The sequence below is a fragment of the Melospiza georgiana genome, chromosome 6 (assembly GCF_028018845.1).
Source record: "Melospiza georgiana isolate bMelGeo1 chromosome 6, bMelGeo1.pri, whole genome shotgun sequence".
Classification (NCBI taxonomy): Eukaryota; Metazoa; Chordata; class Aves; order Passeriformes; family Passerellidae; genus Melospiza; species Melospiza georgiana.
Genome location: NC_080435.1, coordinates 26,915,718 through 26,937,201, shown reverse-complemented (window position 1 = coordinate 26,937,201; position 21,484 = coordinate 26,915,718). Strand labels below are relative to the sequence as shown.

Here is a 21,484-nt window from a genome sequence, read left to right as displayed (position 1 = left end):
ACAGTGAGGAGGGACAAAAGCCTCTGCAGTGCAGCAGAGGGCCTCAAACACCAAAACAAAAAGAATGAAAAAGAATTTCATTTTATTCAAGCACAAGAATGTGAGAGAAACTCAGCACAGATGCACAGCAGTAACACAGACAATCTTCTTCAGTGTTTTGTCTCTCACCTGGTTTCAGGAATTGTCTTACAGCTGAGACACTGCCATCGGGGAACAACATCTTAAAGGGTTATTACTTGCAGGTACATTGTGCATTTCCATGCACAGAACATTCAGTGCTGCACTTTCAGTGACAAACAACTGGTTTTGGATCAAGCTCCACCACTTGAGCTGCTCAGTGGGTACTTCTGTAGTCCTTTCCCAGGTTAGAATTAGTCACTTTTCAGAGTTAAACCTGGCACTATTTGCCTCAGGTTATCATGTCATACATGCCTACGTTGACAGAAAAGACAAATACTATATGTAGCCTAGTTTCATGCTCAGTAACATTATTTTTAATAAACTATAACAAATGAGATCTCTGTCAGGTTTAGCTGCATGCTTTGTCATAATATGAATAAAATTTCAGACATCTGATGTCTGTGCTGTGATGTGCTTTTCTTTGAATGACTTACATTACTTAACAGCCAACTTTACAACAGAGTATGGAGGAGACAGCTTGAATTCTGATGTTGCAGGCATGACTGATAACCATCAAAGCAAAGAGCACATTTACCATTTTTTGTTGATTATCTCTGTCATCAACAGATGAGCTTTTCTCTTTTTATAAAAGAACAAAGGCTTTCTTTCCCTTTGGGTTTGTGCTGTGGCTGTTCAGCAGGCAGGGGTGAGAGGGGCAGCTTGGTGCAGTCTCCCTTTCACAGACAAAAAAGGAAAGTTACTCTGTTCCCATCTGGGCGCACTCAGGAGTATTTTTTGTCTTAAACCACGTTAAGTCCATTAAGCTGAAGAAAATAATTTCTCCTATTTTAAATGGACAGCATCAAAATCCAAGCAAATCTTTAATCACAGTAGCCTACAAAAAGTAAAAATATTATTGTATTGTATTTTAAGTAATAAAGCCTATCACTTCAACTGATTTGTTTCACTCTTTACCGTTGCTCTCTCTCCATAGACAGACAGGAGCTCATGAAGTTTTATCCATCCCAACTGTATCCTAAAAGAAAATTTCTTCCCTGAAATACTTTTAAGCTTTCCAAGGCAAGTGGAAAAATATATGTGTCTTACTAGAATAGGCACTTTCCCTGCCTGCCAAATGCCTTGAAGGAGTGGCTCCACTGTTTTCAGGGTGACAGCAAATGACACTCAGAGAAAGAAGTCACACCTAAAATTTAAATGAGGATCCTGCACACTATGACCTCATGCAGAAGCTGGAGCTTCAATCCTGCCTGTGTTCATGAATAAATTGCCAAGTTCACAAGGCTCTGCAAGTCAGATTGAGATGTGTCTCAGGCTGGAATAGCGTGCTCATATCCCAGAGATTCCTCTTTTATTCTGCTCTTCTGGCACCCAAAAGAAGGGCAAAGAAAAGCATCATCTAATATATTTCTATCACTATATGTACTTTTTGTGCTAATGGCATTTTTAATGGAAAGATGGAAAAGAAGAATGCCCCTAGAAGCAACTATACACCAAGATTTCTTACCATGAGTATTTAAGTCTTAAAAGATTTTCTGAACTAGGAACAAATAAACAAACAAAGCAGTTCAAAAACTGCTCTGATGTCAAGGAGGACAATAATTCAACTGCCTGAGCTGTGAGGGAATCCTTACTGTGCTTGGCTGAGCGAGCTTCACTTCTCTTACACCTGCAAATGTTCCCAACTCTGTGTTATGCCCTTTGCACAAACCAGGCTGTAAACCTTGGCAAGAAATGAAACTGCAAATACTGTGATATGCAAAGGCATGTTGCTTAATCATGCAAATGGTATGATATATCCCCCCATTTTCATTCATTTCATTTAATTTCATTTCTGGGCCACTCAGTCATGCAGTGAAGGCTAGACATCAACTCAGGGCTTTGCAGGCTAAGCAGAAGAGGCTCAGATTTCTGACTAGCAGCTTATCAGATGGATGAGGCAGCAAAATAAAACCAACAGCTCTAAACCCAGGATGTTTAAATGACCTTCAAGTACAACACTGAATAGCTAAAATAGCTCTGCTAAGCTCCAGGCCCCAAGATACCACTGGGATGTGACGCTGAGCTGCCTTCAGCACCAAAGACAGATTATGTCAGGTTTTTCCCTGCATTTTCTGCATGCCTTAGGAGGTTTTATTTTAATATCTGAAGTAGATTATCTCATAACAGTATCAACAGGACACAGATTTAAAGAAAATAAAAAGCCTGCTGTTTTGCTGTTTAGAATTAATACAAAAACTAGGCACATCAGTCTCTCATAATTAAAAGTCACTGAATATTCACAATATAAATAATAGTTCTTTCAAGACTCTTTTAAGTAATTTAATTTTACAATATCCTTTTGATTGTTCTAAACCAACAACAATGCCTACTGTTAGCTTCTTAATTTGCATATGAATAGAAACACTAGTAAGGATTATTACAATTGTTTAGTGTACAATAAACTATTTAGTGATTTGTATTATTTTGTGCAGATTGTATCTAAAGCACAAATCTATGGCCCTACACAGGCCCTCTAGGGCTAGATGTTCCCTCAGAGGGCAAGGGCATGCTCTGGAGAAATATTGGTTTGGGAATTAATTAATAATTAGTGGAATGGAATTGTCCCCTCCTTCCTAGGGGACACTGGACCATGCCCACAACAGAGGGAATGCTGTGCTAGCACACTGCCAAGGGGAGACAACACATGGGGCAGTCCTGCCCCATGTATGCACCCCAAACTGTGCAGGGGGAGGACAGTGACCCTCTCAATTCCTAGAGACAGCTCCAAGGCCCAGAGAGCCTGTGCAGGAGCTCAGGAAAGATGCAGTTCATATCCTGTCCTTGTCCCAGCTGGGCTGTTACGACCTGTGATATGAAATGAGTGCCGCAAAACCCCAGAAGAGCAGAGCTAGGTTTGACCCAAAACCACACTAATTGTATCTAGCTTTTCCCCCTGACTAAACCAGACTGAAGTAAAGCATCAGATTTTTAGCCAACAAGCTGTTGGTCCAGATCTCCCCTAGCTACACACCTGGAGGACTCAACCACAGTCAGCTGCAAGTTATTCCTTCAGCATGCTCCTTTCCAAGCCCACTGCTGTCAGCCTCTTAAGCAGAGTCTCAGGGCAGAAATTTGTCAGTCTCCAGTGCAACTCACCCTGTGACTTGCACCTGTCAGATTCACTGCAGGAAGACAGTGGAACAGTTAAAATCACACCACCCACAGTCTTGATCATTCAATACGAAATCTCTTTGCATGCTTCAAGCAAACAGAGCCCTTTCCTCATGAACTAGATTGCATCAGCCCTAAAAAAAGGTGCCAGAAAATTTTATTCCTTCAACAGTCATAGAACAATCTGGGAGATGCATGGGAAGCTGAGGTGACAGGCTACATCCTCATCTGAGATGCTGAAGAACACTGATATACCTGATCCTGGTACAGGGCTGAGCACTCTCTAAATAAAACTAACTTCACATTCTCCATGGCACATGCGGCACCAGATTTACTTTCCTGTTACACAAAGTATTTCTCAGACGTTTCTGCAGCTGCTTTACACTTAAAGCCTGAATTAATTATTATTTAATTAAACTTATTTCATAGCTGTTATCCAGGAAGCATTTAATTAGGCACTGATTGAAATCCTTGGGCCAGGCTTGCTGAAATTAGAGCTTTAGTCACTGTCCTGTTATCCCAAAGCACCCAGAGTTTATGCTTCATGATCAGCTGGGGGGCTTCATCCCCACTGCTATTTACATTATTGACTGACTGCTGCCGCTGTTGGGTACTGAAGATGAAATATTTCATTGGGTTACTTTATTTGGTTAGAGTTACCTTATCTCTTTAATGATTGCTTTGCTCCTTTAAAGAAGAAGTGTCAGAAATACCAGAGATTCTTTTATATCTATCTCAAGTCTTGGAGAGCTTTTAGCCTTTTGGGGAAGTGATGGAGCTGAGATCATGGAACCTTTTTTCACCCCTGTCCAGACAACATATTTGTCTTGGAGTGGGCAAATTTGGGAAGAGATTGAATTATTTTCCCACACAGGGGACTCCTCTTGCCCAAGATGAACTGTGTTTCATCTGCATTTGTGGACAGAATAGGAAAATAAAGTATCATGAGATATTTTCCTTAAGCAGAGGAGTTGGACTAGATGAACTCCAGAGGTCCCTTCCCACCTCAAACATTCTGTGACTGTGGAAAATAGTTTCCCTTATGGAGGCTGAAAACGAGGCTGAAAACTGCTGAAGAGCAACGAAGTTGGAGGGACAGGAAGAATCCTAAGAGGTAAATGTCTAATTAACAAAAAAAGTTAATCAGTATTGATGTTTAGAAGTCTCAGCAGTGCCAAAGAAGCTGAAGTAAACATCTAACCTGACATAGTATTTGTAGGTGGTGTTGCTTCTTCTTAGTGACCTTAACTACAGTGTTATCTCAGGGAATATTGATCAAATTACAGAATTCCTTCAAATTTATATGCAGCAAGCTGAGTCTGCAGAGGGCAGATTTAACTTACTAGAGAACACATGACATAGGATATTAGAAGATATTTGGAAGCCAGAAATGGGCACTCTGCAGGATACAGTTACTCCATAATCATTGGGTGTGCTGAAAGTGGGGAAATTTGGTGCCTCAGAGGGCTAACCATGTATGTCACACATCTGGCAGAATGACATGCAGCTCACTTGACAGCTCAGATTTAAATGTACCTTGAGTGCTCAAGAAGGTCCCAAGAGTCTCAGTCTATCTTTACACAGACACTCACAGTGACTCTCGTTACTATCATACTGAATTTAAAAATGCCATCTGGGGAAAAAAACAACATGCTCCAGAAATGCTTAACACCCCCCCCCTCCAAATTCATAATTGCTAACAAGAATGAGGTTAAACTTGATGAGATGTTTAATTCAAGGCAGTAAGTGAAAGGACTAAGTGTTGTGACTGCATTGGACACAAATAAATTAAACTATGATTGATAATAATTTGATAATTGATCCAGCAGTGCAGACAGCACACAACCCCGAGATCAGCTGGTACCCAAAATATGTCCCATATAAAGAAAACACGTGCAGGCACAATTTAACAAAGGAAACCTTTTTAGCACACTGTATCCCTGTAATGCAATGGTATTTGATAATTTCTATTTGAACAATTGAAGATTTCCTCGCATAAACACATTTAAGGCCAAGTAAAAATTTTAAGGATCTGTGTTAATATAAAAGAGAAGATCAAATTAAACCTGCAAACCAACATGAAATTTACAGCTCTGATTTACCATGACCTAATTCTTCTATACTGAGTTCTGTCCCTGCCCTTTTGGTTGCAGACCTCCATCCCAAAGGCAAAGCAGCACTATCTAAAAAATTCCAAGTTTAATGCAGTAACCTCAGTTTTATCTTTTTAAAATATGTTATTTTTACCAAAACTAGTGAGTTCATGAACTGTGTTGATATTTTTAATTTTCCAAACTGCCATTTGTGAGTCAGTCAATGCAGACTTCACAGTTTTAAGGCTAATTTGAGAGCTTGAAAGCACCAAAAATAACTACTGAAATGGAATACGCATGCTCGACAAATCACGTCTTTAACACAGCAAGAGCAACAAAGCTCCAATGTCCACAATCAGTGCAGTTCCCAGCCAAAAAACTCCAAAGTTAATTCTGTAGTAACATCAGAATTACTTAAATGCATTCCTCAGCTTTTCCACTTGATTGCTTTGAGCCTTTTTGGACAGCCAGCTGAGCAGACAGGCCTGGGATAACACAGCTATTGCTGTACAATTTGTGCAATCAGACTTTAGGAGAAATAAAACAAAAAAAAAGAAAAGGAAAATTAATTCAAGAAATTCAACAACTGTTTTTAAATCTATACAGAAAAACACATTAAACTCCTACCCGCCAATTTATTTAAAGGCACACCATTATTCATCCACTGTAACAAGCAAGTGTTATTTCTGAACCCTCTCAACTGAACTGGAATTCCAAGAAGCCCTAGCTGCAATTGCCACTTGGCTGACATGTCAGCAGATTCATGAGCCAAAAAGAATCATCAGTTTTCCACTCTGCTCCCCCACATGCCACAAACTCCATATTTCCATGCGCTTACCTCTGAGTGCAATGATTTGTATTGTATTAAATTATAGTTTACAGAGTTGTGTCAGCTTTGATGATACCAACAATTACTTCCTGATGGCCACTGACCTGCTCTTACAGGAATATGCACCATATTCCTAATGAGCATCCAAATAGCTTTAATTTCTAGCCATTGGCTCTTGAAACCACCCTAGATTAAACTCTCCACTATCCCATATTTTCTTTGGGAGAAACACATCCACTTTGTAAATATATTCAGGTTTAGACTGAACTCAAATCTTGCTGAGAGCTAGTTTGATTGCTGATTTCAAGTAAATTATCTGACAAACACAGCTCCTTCCTTGGCTTCCAAATCAATGCAGGATTTCTTTTTTCAGAGTTACTCAGAAATATTCAATCAACATTTTATGTGAACAAATAATTTCTGACATTCTCTGTGCTTCCCAATTGGACAAATGCTGGTTAATCAGCAGGACAAAAAAAAATATCCCCCATTCACAGAAACACACTGTGGATACAATCATTCCATAAAATTTCTGCCAATAACCACACTCTGTAAGTGCAGAACAATATCAGGGAGAACCCAAGCTGAAGCTGAATTGCTGATCAGAATCTGAATGAAGGCTATGGAAGCAATATGGCTCATGTAATTACAGAGGGAGTTAAATGTGCTTTCATGGGAACTGAATTTGGCCCATGAATTTTAAATGAGCCAGTGGATGACTGCAATTAATGGACTGACATAATAAAGTTATCAATAAAACTAAAGTAACTATAAAGTGAATTTTCCATCTATTGTATTAACTACCTTCTCTTACAGTTAATAACACAGTGTTAAGAATTTGAGAAACAAAAATCTGACCTTCAGAACTTCTGTCTGATGAGGTAACAAGAGACAGTGTAATATTAATCAAAAGAATGTTTAAATTGACAACCATCCCACAATTACTACATCATCCATCTCCAAGTGCTCTACACGCACTCCAATAACTGTTAGTTTTATGCTGAATTTAGACTGTAAGTGACAATTGGTTTTAAAAACTGCTGATTGAACTGCCAATTTGCAATGAGAAGAGACATCTTTAAAATATGGATAACTCTAGTAATAGCTACATAACATCTTACTCTGATCTATTTCAAATTAATGCACTTACAAAATGTGAAATGCTCTCACAGCATTAGATTATGAGACTAGACTGCAGGTACCCAAAACAGCCGCTCTGTTTCTCCAAGAGTGTGAACTAAAACCATTTCCAAATTAGCAAAGGAAAGGCCTTCCCTTCTTTTATGGTAGTATTACTTCATCTCATACAAGAAGTGCTCATTTGCCAAGTGGCTGAGGGAGAGCTCAGAGGGGGCACCTTTGGGCCCCAAGATCAGGGCAGCAACCATGCACAAGAAAGTGGCAGCAGCCCCAAAACCATGATGCCTTGAGTATTTTGGGATAGTGGGCTTCAAAGCCCTTCAGCACCAGCCCACAGCTCTGAATCCAAATCTAAAATCTAGCATCAGGCTTCCCATCTAGCAGCCCATCAATATTTCACCTCCACATTTTATGATATTTTAACCTGTTGAGATCAATTTGACCAAAAGTAGCCTTACAAAAAGATCACTTGTTATAGCATAGCATAAGAAAAAAAAGAAAAAGCCTGGAAACGTATGTGCATTTTTTATTTCCTATATGAGAACAGTTCTAAACTGTTGTATAATATTCAGGGCAACAACTCTAATCTCTTCTAAATTAAAAAAGTACAAGAGAGCTTGAAATGCTCTGATAATTTGAAATTCTCAGGCACTGAAGTTGCTCTCAACAGTTTGTTTCAATTACATTTTCAATGCAGGAGGTTTTTCATTACAGATATTCTGGGCAAATTGCCTTAAAATGTAAACTAGGGAAGCAAGCTCCTACAGTGACCATGAGAAGCTCAATAATAATTATTTGAATAATATAAAATTCAAAAAAACTATCAAAAGAGGGCATTACATAGCCTGGAAGTCAATTAGTTTTATATTCTATTTGCCTTCTTCCTGCACCGTTCCTCACCTATTTAACAAAATGCTGAATAAATTGCTTCTGGTCAAAGTATAAAGACAGCAGATATATGCTCCTCTCCTTCCATATCAATAACAGACATAGCAACTGTGGACAAGATATCCAAGAAAGATGATAAAGATGGATTTAGGCATACAGAAAGGCAACAGAATTCAAGATGAAGAGAATAACCCAAAGGCTGAAAGGCAAATGAAACACCCAAGCAATACAGAAAACAGGCAAGGTAATGGTAACAAAACACAAAGTGAAAATACTTTATAAATTATTAAAATAAAATCTGTGAGGAATCTTCTATTATGTATGTTGTGGAGGCCGGTGCCCTACAGACAAAGGGTCCATGATGGTTCCTTGGAGGGACAGACCCTAAATTGGAAAAATCTCCCCTGTTCAAGGCAACTGAGCAGAGCCTCTCCCAGCATGCTTTGCTGTGTATGCAAATGAACCCCAGTTCTGCCTCCTGGTTGGCCCGTTGGCCTCTCCGCCCCTTTTTCCTTATGTGCACATCCCCTAGAATGTTCTCCCTTCCCTGCTCACCCATTGGCGCCTTTGCTGCAGTGCCCCGCCCCTTTACCCTATTGGTGCCACCCCTTGTCCCGCCCCTGCCCCGCCCTGAGCCCTCAGCCCATTGGCCCTGATGCTCTGCTCCGCCCCCCGTGCTCCATATTTAATTCTGGATGCTCCACTTTCCTTTTGTCTTTGTCCCTGGCTCCACTTTCCTTTTGTCTTTGTCCCGTGGGTGGCTGGAACAAAGCTTCTCAGAACTCCAAACAAAGACCCTTCCCACTTCTCTGTCATTAGTGATCCTGCAAGAGCTGCTGGAAGCATGTGCTGGAATGATGGCGTGTGAGTGATGGTGTGTGTGTGTTCCTGTGCCCCGGAGCGAGCGGCTCCCTTGCTGGATTGTCCTGGAAGGTCGCAGCACCGCTCCCTCTCGCTCGGCTGCCAATGGGCCGGTGGCTTATGACACTACAGCATCATCAATTAACCAGTTTTTCTTAAAAGCAAGAAATAAAAATCCTCCCAAAGACATCACACAGTGAGAAAGTCCCCAGTCTAAGCCATGTGGTCCAACAGAGGGGAACAGATATGTTAACTGATGAATTGAATAATCCCACTGTCTCTCCACAGGAGCATCCTCTGTGGTCCCAGAGTGGTGCTCGAGCACTCCACAAGCTCCCTCACTACTGTTTTTTTGCTGACACAATGCATTATTCTCTTCTGCAGTAATGTGAGGAAAGCTGAGTTTATCAAGTCTAGGTAAATTCCATCAGATTTTCTTGCCAGTTGAAGTTTCTATTATCTCTATAGAAATCCTGCTTTACCAGGCAAAAGCTGAAGAACTGAATGTCTTTGATAGCATTTTCTGAGTACCCTTCTGACATTGCTTCTGATCAGCATTTGAAATTTTTCCTCCCATTAAAGGTTAACGTATGCCTCTATCTTTTCAGCACATCTTTTAATATATCTGGAGAATTGCACCAGTGCCTCTACTGTAAAATATTAAATAGATCGGCTATCATAAAAGAGCTCTTATCCATTCTCTAAGATGAGCATTTCCCTCTTATTTAGAAGAATGGATGAGTGAACAGATACAACATATTACAGACAACTGCTCTTATTCCTGTTACCTTTTCTGGTTAGGGGTTTTATTTGCTTTTTCAAACACATGTCTTCTGTGCCACTGGCCAAGCTATCTTTGACTCTCCTGCTGCATCTATCCGCTTAAAGGAGCAGTCATTTCTTAATCAGAAAAATACTTGGCCTTTTTTTTTTTTTTCTTAAAGCCTTCTTGGCTCTAAGTTCTGAAGTAATTCAAGTTCTTAATACTCTTCCTCACAGCACTTAGAAGAATTCAACTACTTTTTGAATTCTTGTTTTTTCACTTCAGGTCAGGTCCTGAAACCTCAACATCAAGATTAAGGCTTTAGCCAGATCACTAATTTCACCTTACAGTGGTATTTTCCTTTTTCATTATTCATGCTCACCTTCAGCAGTAAGCTATACACTAGGGAAGAATACAGATTTCAGAGCATATAAGATATTTTAAAGTTCTTTTTCATTCTAGACCATTCTATTGAAACAAAGATAAAATTTCTTCAAAACAAAACCATTTCTCCAAGGCTACAAAAATTCTATATGCTTCCAAATGAGAAAATCGATGTTACTCTTAGGAAAAAAAAGATTATTTTTCAACTCTTTCATTTCACCATGGTTGGAGTTTCAATTCCAAGTGATCAGTTCTCTCAATTCTCACAGGTACACGCAATGTTTTCACACTATGGTTTTGAACACAAAAATAAATAAGCAGAAATATCCATTCCATTATTTTCAAATTGAGGGATGTAAAAAATATTCCCTCTGATACAGAATAATGCAGTTCTACAGCTTTTTCCCTCTGCTTTTGTTTTCAACCAGTGAAGTGTAACATACAAAAGACCTATCCCAGGTCTGCAAACCTGAAGAAGGACCTCTTGTGCTGATTCTTTTGAATTCCAGTGTCTTTTACCCTCTGAACAGAGAATGGCATTCATTATGTCTGATACTTTCATAAAATGAAGAGGCAAGTTGGTCTCTGTCCTATTAGTATAAAGACTCTTATTCAGTTGCAAAATAAGAGCGTGCAAATCTCTCAGACCCATCAGATCCACACTCAAAAGCTACAAATTCAACACCACTGATCTTTACCTGCAATGAAAAACTCTCTTATTAAAGTTGGAAAAGACTTTTAAGATTGACTCCAACTGCAAAATTAATGCCACCACAGCAAGTATGGAAAAAAATCACTCATGGCAAAAGGCTCAGTATAAAACTGCTCCAAACTCAGGAATCAGATTAACAGATTTTACCTCTGAAACTTTGCACTGAAGAAAATAATGAGAATTTGGCCAGAATCAATCTTAAGGAAAAAATACTTTAAAAAAAAAAGAAAGTATTATATAATGTGAAATATCTTCCTCCACAACACATCCCCAAGAAGAAAGCGTTGCACTGCCTATGCTAGGCAAATAAGGACTGGCTGGATTTGGAAGCCTTTGAAACTTTTCTGTAGCTCTCTGATGTACCTGATGTCATATATTCTAAAGAGGCTGCAGCTTTGAATTAATCTTTTCAGGTATACATAGGAAAACTCAACTTTGAAAAGGATTGCAAAAAACTAACACCAGATTTTGCTTCCCTTGCAAACAAGGTCACAATTCCTATTAACTTTACCATGATCAAAACCAGGATTTATGCACTAAAAGAAATCAGCAGAAATATAAATAGACTTAATAAACTACTCAGCAGGAATGTCTTATATAAGACATTAATTGCTACAACAATTCACAGAATATGTTTAAAATAAAAAATATAATCTAATAATGCTGATAACCATGCTTGCCAGGCATGGTAATGACTCTCTACATTATCTTCTATTACCTGGGCATCTACCAAACCAAGAAACCTAGATTTGGTGGGGGAGGGAAGGCTATTTATTGTGGAAAAGCATCCTTGTTCCCAGAAATCAAGTATGTACATAAAAGTTTGAGTTAGGCCCAATGCTTAGATCATTCCAGAAGAGTTCATAAAAAAGGCAAAGGACAACCTGTAGGACAACATCAGCTGGCAGTGCTGTCCGATGCTGCCCCTGGAAGAAGAGGAGCACATACCCTGGGAGTCAGAGTGCCCTGCCAGGCTGCCTCTCTGCATGGGAATAATGACAGACTCACGTTGGCTGGACAAAGAGAGCAGTGTGAAAATCCCTCAGATCCACACTCAGAAGCTAAAAATTCAACACCATTGATCTTCACCTGCAGTGAAAAACTCTCTCATGGAGTCTGGAAAAGAAGGTTCAGATCATCCAGTCCAACTGCAAACCCAACACTGCTACAGCAAGGACTTGCTCTGTTCACGGTCTGACTGCTCACTGAAAAAGCACCTGGCCCAGGATAGAACTGGATGGTTTGTACAGATCAGGTCTGTACAGCTCAGTCAGTAGAGCATGAGACTCTTAATCTCAGGGTTGTGGCTTTGAGCCCCACGTTGGGTGCCAGCTGTAAGATTGTCATGCCTGGCTGGGCTGTTCAGGTCCACTCTAGCTAGCTATGGATCCCAGCCCACATGATGGACAAAAGGCAAAAGACCCAAATTGCTCTTCCTCATGTAGGGACAAATGTCCTCAGTTTATTGACTTGATAGATCGAGACACCAGATCAGGCAACGTCCCAGACAGAAAAGAGAGCATCCCCTTCCCGTGGGGGGATTTTGAGCAGAGGAGAAGGGGGGCAGAGGAAGGGGGCAACAGCCAATGGGACACAAGTGAGGAGGGGTGAGGAGAGGGGTAAACCACAGAGAGACCACCAACACTGGCACTTGGGGGCTGGGGGGGAAGGGAAAGATCATGTGTTGACAGGACACAAATCATGTGAACAGTGCAAATTACCAAACACCCAGTGCAAACAACTAAATCATTATTTAGTGCAATGCAACAGCCCTCTGCGGGTCTGCACACATGAAAGGATCATCCTCAAGGAAGTGATGGCCCAGCTCAGCCTAACATGTTGGAAAGAAGTGGTGCTGTCAGGTCAGGCTGCCCTGTACACAGCTGCTGAATGCATCGAACATTTGCCTCAAGACAAACGTGAACAGCAACCCCGAGTTTTTGCGTAACTGAGAGCTGTTCAACAGCTGCTGTGCTCCCTTTTACTGCCTATAAAAGGCTGCCTGAAATGTTTTTATTGTAGACACTTCATTTTCAAGGCAGTGATTTTTTCAACTCTGAAGGGCCAGTCATTGATCCATCTGCAGGTTTTGTTGTTTTCTCCCTTATTCCCAGTCAGTCTGCATCTGTTGCATGGCAGGCCTTCTGGTAAACTATTTTCTTGCACTGAGTCTCAGTTTGCAATAATTATGTGTTTTACACACACACTTAACAAACTTCTAAATAACAGAAGACATTTTCTGAAATTTATGAAAAATATCTGTGTATGAACAATCACCATGCTAAGAGATTTGATAGAAGAAAAAATAGCTTTTATAAAAATATATATTATAAACACTTTAAAAGAAGCATTTGTGAACCATACAAAAAGAGTTTAGAAGTTTCTGGGGGTTTTTTGCAGCTACTCCCAGTACTTCAGAATACATTATGCTTTGAGGTCAGAGTCCTGTACAGTGTGAACTGGCACAGCTTTATGTGTGGCAGGACTCTCTTCCACTGCCTTGAGTGGAGATGCAATAATTCATACCAGGCAGAGCTGTAGTCACTGGTGTCAGTTCCACAATCTCTTGCAAGAATATGAAATTATATAAAAAGGGGTCCCTTCTCACCTGCATTTCTTTTCTAGTGACACTCCCCATTTAGTCTTCTGACCCTGCTCCTCAACCTGAATTCCTCAAAACCTAACTGGTTTCTATTGACTTTCACATTGCTGCATGAGCTTTGGGGTTTAACTGCTTATAAATTGAGAATTATAAGAGCCAGAAGCTATTGAACAAGGGAACAGAACTGCCCATTATCCCCTCAGTCACAAGCAATTTTCAAAGTAAATATCTACTTAAAATATCACTTCATTGATTTACGCTACTTATTTATTATGTAATAAAGTCTCTAATAATGTGGTATTTCATTCTCATAAAAGAATCTTTTAAACTATCACTCAGGAGCAGTTTTAATGCAAGTGACATGTTGTCATCAGCCTGCCTTCAAGATTACAAACCTGGTTAAACAGCAGTCTTCAACAACAACAAATAACCAGGCTCAGGCAGATCCCAGAACCAGGAAAGGAGTCAGGCCTGGGGCATGTATTTACTGCAACTACAACAACCATCTTTTCCATGCAGAACAGGGGCACAGCAGGAAATAGATCTTCTGAGACCTAAATGTAGGACTGAATTGTTGCTTTACTTTAACAAGTTCAGGAATTAAACCACTACCTTTATCCTCTTCTGTATGAAGCACATAAAAAAATAAACCTCAGCAAAACCCCCAGAGCCTCACATGAACTTTATGTTTTAGTTACTGTTTTGCCCGAACTGTTCTTCTGCCTTCACATTTATCTCCTCTCACTGCCACCTCATCTGTCAGTTTTCCTGATTCCCTTAATCATCACTCTGATGGGAAGCTGCTGTGTTTTCCCTCTGAGCTGATCTTACGTTATTAAAGGAACATGATTTCTAATACACTAAACAGTGTATTAGGAGCCTGGTTTAACTCCTGTAGTTAGATATTTTACCATGCTGCATTTACTTTTTGGCTGTTTCAAGAGTTGCAAAAGCCAGGTTTTGTCCAGCTGTGCTAAGCAGCTGCGCCACAGGAGAGCCTTGATGTGGCAGGCTAACACAGACACTGAAAGCCCCTTACAGTGGCCAGCAGCACATGAGAGGTACCTAAACCACCTGATGACCTTGGTCTGTGCACATCTAACAGCTGCCTGGCACTGTGGTGGCTGGAGGTGTGATGGTGATGTTCCTGCAGATGAGCTGGGGAGTTATGCCAACACTCTGTGCAGCTGTACAGATGGAGCAGAAATTACAGTGCTGGTTTGGGCAGACTGTCTAAAGGCAGGAATGGAAAGATGTGATTCTTAGGGAGAAATACTCTTCAGCAAAAGAACTGGGAGGATGAGCTACTTAGCCATGTTCAGATGCCACCACTTGGACAAGGATCCTCTCAGCAGAAACTCTAATTACCTGGGCAGCATTTTGTAATGAATTCATTCTTACAAAAGGTAAAGGAATAGCAATTCTTCACTTAAATTCATGTGAGTGCATTGCAGGATCATCACCGTTTTTGTTTTTTCCACCAGTCAAGCATTCAAGGTGCTCCACTCGGTACTGTAACTCCTGAAGTGTCCAGGCTCCTGGGGACTGGGACAAAATACAGTTGCCACAGAAGGCACCCTCTGAACATGAAGGGAGGGTAGGAAACACACCTAAGCACCGATTGCAGTTTTTCAAATACCTTCTGTCTTTTCAGGCCCAGCCAAACACCCTGCTGTGAGGAATTCTTTCACATTAGTAGTATCAGAGGACTACAGAAATGGAGAGATTAAATTTTGATTTTCTATTCCATCTTAGTATTTAAGCACACATAAGATTTGCATCAGTTTATCTGTAGAATGGAAGTATGAAATAAACACAGTTATAAAGCATTCAAAGATACTTGCAGGAATGAACTGTGAATATGTGACAGCAGACACAGAGTGGACTGTGGAAAGGTTTGGAAATCTGAATCACAGAAGTTTTAGCATCACTAATCCTGATTCTATTTAAAATGAAATAGAAACACCACGGGAAAATACACTGCTGATCATTTAATTGCAATATTTTAGGATATTTTCTACTGTTTTTAATTATGAAGCTATACGTGATGTTTTGATACTGTCTAAAAATAAAACAAGCATGGAATTTTAATATCAGGAATGCAGTTCCCTTTTTACTGCCTTTGATGATTTCTTTCCTATATAAAACATATTAAAAGGAAACAGTAGCTGTACCTATGACTGTAAAACAATTCCTTGATGTCAAACATCTTATCTAAGCCACTTCTCATGCAAAAAGATGAGAATTCAAAAACATCTGAAAGCAGTTAGTGGAGGAAAAAAAAGAAATTATCCAAGTTAGAAGAGAGGCTGTAGTAGTAACTAATAATAGCAACTTCACTACATATGAGGGAGTGGTTCCTGGCAGTCAGATATATTATTGCACATCTAGATGCAAGTGTGCCAAGTGGTGGCAGCAATAAAACTGTAAATGGAATAGCTACAACAGAAAACTTTGCATCTGAGCTAGGAACAGAATCACCCAAACACTCAACCAGCCAGTCCTGAATCAGGGCACTAATCTGTTTTGGTAAGGACTGCCAGGTAGGAAAAATAACAGCATTTCCCCACTACTAGAATAAAATTAACATTTTACCAGTATCTTTTGTGCTATTGGCGAGATCACTAAGATTAAAAGGAATATTTATAGAAATATTTCCAATATATAATAGAAAAAGTACATGGCTGGGCTGCAGCTCAGCTTAAGCAAGAGATGCAACATCGCAGTGGAAATCTCATAGGAGTATGCTGAGTGATGTTTGTTCTTTCCCTCTTAATACCATAATCCCTAACAGAAAAAGTCTAATTCTCTTTTGAAAAAGTTCTCTGTCATTACTGAGATCTTACCCAAATATGGGCTCTTTTGGATGTTGTTTTAACATTAGTTACAAAATGAAATACACAGTAATGGGGAGGAGACACCGCATTTTAATTATGAAGGAGCAGAGTCTTGTCTAGAAAAGCTCCCCTTGTCTCTTTCTCCTCACTCATTTGTTTGCTGCTATCTCATTTGTACAGAACTTGAGCTGACATTCAAAGGTAGTTCTTTATCTGGTGAATACTGCACTGTGCTAATTGAAGTGACTTTTGTTATTGTTCGTTGTCTCTCAACTATAATTAAAGTTTCTAACTGGAATTTACAGGCATGCCTGCAGCATGTTGTTCTCGCAGATGAGGTGCCACGAGAGTTATGGTGCCCTGCCAGGAGATGAGGAATAAAGGCTCTGGCCCAGGGGTGAATTGCACAGCTCCTTTGCAAACACTGAGGACTGTCTTGCAAAGCTTCTGCAGGCAAACAGTGGCTCCCACATCATTATGAGACAAATAAGGCACAGCCCATCCAGTGAGTGAGTCTGATGGATGGGATCTTCAGGTATTTCTGGCTTCTTCATCCATAATTTACTCAAGCACAATGCCACTAGTGATCAGTATGAAAGGTTCTCGGTGGAGGGAGCCGGTGCAGAAGAGAGCTGCAGCATGTGCAGCTGGGCAGGGCTGCAGAGAATCATATCTGCAGCTCACCCAGCCCATGCTCCCAGTTCACTATGGGGCACAGGGGACAAGGCCACCCTGCTGCTCTGTGCTTATTTCTGAGATACTGTGAGGATTCGTTTGCTGTATAGTCGGATCAGGTAACTGACAGCTCCTGGGTACAACCACATTGCATTACTCCACAGGGTCCTTTCAAGAAAGCAAATATAAAACGTAGTCATGTTGAAAAATCATTCAAACTGGAGGGATTTTTCAGTTTTTCTGGTCACTCCCACATTTCCTTTACATAATTTATGCATGCATTACTTTTAAGGTTAAGTAATCTGCTCATCTGTCTTTGACAACCATGTTCGAGGCCATGCAACATTATTTTTCCTGTCAAGACTTGCCTTGAAACTTTTTCACTTATGGCCTTAGCTGGGGAGACACAGGTCTTAACCATCTTGTCTGCCAAGTCAGTAAATCCAGCTGTTATGTAGGAAGATGGAAAGGTTTTTGGTAATTTGAGTCTTTGGCACATACTACAGTAACAGAACAACAGCAGAGAAAGAAAAAAAGGAGATTTATAGGAGGGGTTTTCACAAGAACAGGGTTTGGAATTTGACACAGCTGTATGGTGTGAAGAAGGTGGCTCCGCATTTCACATTTATGTAAATGACACAGTAAATAAAGTAAAAAAGCAGGCATCTTCAGATAATGCATAAATAAACTCTGAGTATACCTATGCATGTATGCAAAATGTTTTAAAATGCATTGCTTCATTCATATGACATATGCACAGTCTGCATAGGAACAGAAATGAAAGCTTTTATCAGCAAATCTGGGTCAGTGCTGACTCTCATATTCCTTAAATTCTTTCAAAATTAAAAAATCAGCTTCCTTGTCAAAGCATTATTATACCACAGCTTCTCCATTTACAGCAGAAATAATGCTGCCTCTGTTTAAAAGAGCTACTAAACATCTTACCAAGGGTTTGTTGCAGGAAAACAATGACAGGTACACAGTGGTTCCTCCCACACAATCTGCTAACAGCAGCAGCAAAATCAGAGATCATTAGACAAACTAACCTGTGGTGTCATTCCATGGCAGATATACATGATTGGGATATTCTCTGTGTCTGGCCCTTGATCAAGGCACAAATCACTTTTCAGGGAATTCTGCAGCTAAAACAAACAGAAGGAAAAAGAAATCAAGCAAGTTTTATATGAGAAAAAGGTGGTGTGATTACTTTCTTTTCTTTGAAAAAATAAATTGTATGTAGTTGAGGAAGGAAATATGCAAAATTAAAATATGTTACAGTGAAGATCTTGAACAGAAAGCATCTGGACTAAATACTTCCTTGCAGATAATCTAGCACCACTGATTTCAATAATGTTGCACAAAGTTTCAGGCAGGGTTTACTTCAAAAAGCCTTCAGAGATAGCAATAATTTTTTGATATATGTTTTAAAAATATTTAGTCTCTGGTACACACTATAGAGAGAACCTGAATATATCCTGCTGAGCAAGATAGATGAGGTATTAAATAGCTTTTAAGAATCTCTATGAGAATCTTCTGATTTCTGCAGATAATTCTAATAACTGCTTTTTTCAGCTGACATCTGGAGACTTCAGGGCAATTGTTATGCACCAGCTCCCCTGATTATTCTGGGCTAACCCACGCACAGCAATGAACAGACTGCAAAGTACTTGGCCCTGGTCAGCACAAAGCCCTGTGAAAAACCTAGGCTATGCTGAGACAGAGTTTCCTAATAGTGAAGTGCTAAATTAATGAGCACAGATAGCTGCGAGGTCTGTTCAGAATGTGAGGACAAAGATGTGGGCTGCATACCCATGGATGTGCATAAAGGTGTTCAGTGGTATTAGAGTGGCTCAGAGAACAGGGGACAACTGCCTGAAGGAATGGAGATGTGGTTTGCAACCACCTGTAATTAGCTGGGCAGTTCTGGTTTGGTTCCTTTGAGGAAACCAAATTAATATCTTTAGAAAGGAAGCCTAGAGCTGCATGTAACAAGAGCAGACAAATCAGAGGCTGAAGCCAGGCAGTGAATAAAATCAAAACCATCAACTCATCTCTACAAGACTTCCAACTCTAAACCTAACTCTAAATCCAGTAATGGACAGGATGCATCTCAACACTGGAGAGAAAATATGCATGAGGTATAAATACTGGCATTACTCTCAAAAATTAAAGCCTTGAGCATTACATAAAATCTTCTCTGTCAAAGCTTTCTACTTCTTATTCATAATGTCAGCATAGCCATGACTCTAATCACAAACAGATGTCTAAGCACCCCCTCTATCCAAACCAATGATAAATATCAGCCTTATTAATTCATGCCTGGGTCTACCATTACCTGTGAGAAATGACCTCACACTTTAAAATTTCAAAGGTTTATTAAACCTTAACAAATACAGCAACTGACTGAATAATGAGAAAGCACAGCACTGGAAGTGTGGAACTAAACCACCACGTGCTCCCCCACAAAGTGGCTGGCTCCACCTTTATACCACTGGTGTTCCATCAGGTAGCCCTGCCCTCCCAAAGTCTGTCAGTCAATTCTTCACTGTCCATCCTCTCTGTGAGAGGAATAGCAGATTTGTCTTTCCAAACAAGCTGTGGGTCTGCTGGTAGGTAAAACTAGCACTGGGAGATAAAAGAAACAATGGGAAGGATCCCACTGATTGATGGATGGAGAAAGATATTTGCTTTTACAAATAAACTTTAGGTTTGCTGAGAAATGAAATTAGACATTGAAAGATGAAAGAAACAATGGGGTAGAAAACCCCCTGAATTCCATAAGAATTAAAAATTAAAAGGCAGGGCTGTACATTAGAGGGAAATCTTCGGTATCAGGCATATCGGGGAGTCTGTATCTCTCAAGCACCTCAGCCAATGGGGAATGAGAGAAGGGAAATGCAGCCAGGAAATTAGGATAAAAAGGGAGGCGGCATCCTCCAAAAATGTGAAAGATCCCTGGGGAATTCCCTGTGGCCTCTCCCTTTATTCGATTAAAGTCAAAGGACTCCTCTGTCTCCCGTTTGGACATAAACCTCTGGTGTTTGTGGATTAATTTCCCTAACATTTTCAAAGCCTCTTCCATCAACTCCAATCCTAATGCTTGTCATGGTGTGAACGTTATAAACTTTTCCCATAATAAAGGTAGGAAAAAACCAGAAACAAAACAGCCACTGACCTGTTAACTAATACTGCTGTTTCAAAATCTGAGCCCCAGATTCTGAGGAACAATCACTTTACAAAATCTAGTGGCTTTGTGGCAACCAACAATTAACCTGAGTAATGCAATTTTGGCCTACCAAAACTTAATTTTAAAAACAATACAAAATATAACAGACAATCCGTGTGCTGAAACCCAGAAATAATGATTGTTACACTGAATACAACAACTTTTGGCCCAGTGACATTGCTTTCTTCTAAATAGGAGGGTACTGCACAATTTAGAAAGAAGTTTCCTTTCCAAATATTTACTCTGCTTCCAATCCCAAGCCTAGCTATATTCCACAGCATAAGTTGCACCTATTTCCCTAACTCTCACAGAACATGAGGAAATGTAGGATTTAGGAAATAAATATATGGGGTGTCTCTGTAAGTGCATATATCCTAGCCTTTACCCCCATTCTGACAGCTTTTTCAATTACTCAGGATTTTTTAAAATTGATGATAATGCTATAGTAGCAGTATCTCTATTTTCTAAAAAAAAAATGAAACCAGTTGATGAATGGAAGCATTTAGAGAATCAGAAAGCAGCTGACATGCTTTGAAATATCACACCTTTCTCTGTTGTAAGATGTGCAAGCAAACAGCAAAGCAGACACAAAAGATCAGACATCCAAGTGATTCTTTTACTAGAAGGATAGGGGCACTTAATCTTGTGTCATACAACAGTATTTCATAAAACAGTAAGCTGTGTATTTCACAATATGTGCCTTCTTTATCTGTTGTCATAGTTGTCCACTACTTTCTCTGTAATGGTACAAACAGGGTCTGCTCCTCACATCTCTCTCAGCTGATGATAATCATGTGTATTATTGGGCAGTACCTAAATCACAGGATCATAGAATGGCTTGGGTTGTGTTGAGGGTTGGGTTTCTTCTGTTCTTTCCTTGTTACCTGTGAAATTTCTTCCTACTGAGTTGCTAAGAAGCACTGATGGCTGGGTGCTTGAGAGGAACTCCTTTGGTTTTGGGGAGTTTCTCTGGGGGGCAGGCAGAGATACCACGATGTGAAAAATGTGTATTTTACAATTGGCTTTTTGCAAATATTAAAATGATTATTATATGTGTTATGTTAGAAAGTTATGCTGTATTAATTTTCTTAAATAGTGTGTTAAATATAGTTCTAGGTTATAACACAGTGTTAAAATAAAAACTATCCTATGTAGGATACTTTTTCTAAAGAGATTACTCACG

The 21,484-nt window shown here is 39.9% G+C and overlaps 1 protein-coding gene across 2 annotated transcripts in view; it reads right to left on the bottom strand.

The window, feature by feature from the left end:
- GALNT18 (polypeptide N-acetylgalactosaminyltransferase 18) overlaps positions 1-21,484 on the bottom strand; it is a 215,019-nt gene that overhangs the window by 28,191 nt on the left and 165,344 nt on the right. For both annotated transcript variants that reach the window (XM_058026636.1, XM_058026635.1), the window contains exon 10: positions 18,122-18,217. In XM_058026636.1, coding sequence (XP_057882619.1) covers positions 18,122-18,217 — 96 coding nt within the window. The remainder of the gene's footprint in view (positions 1-18,121; positions 18,218-21,484) is intronic.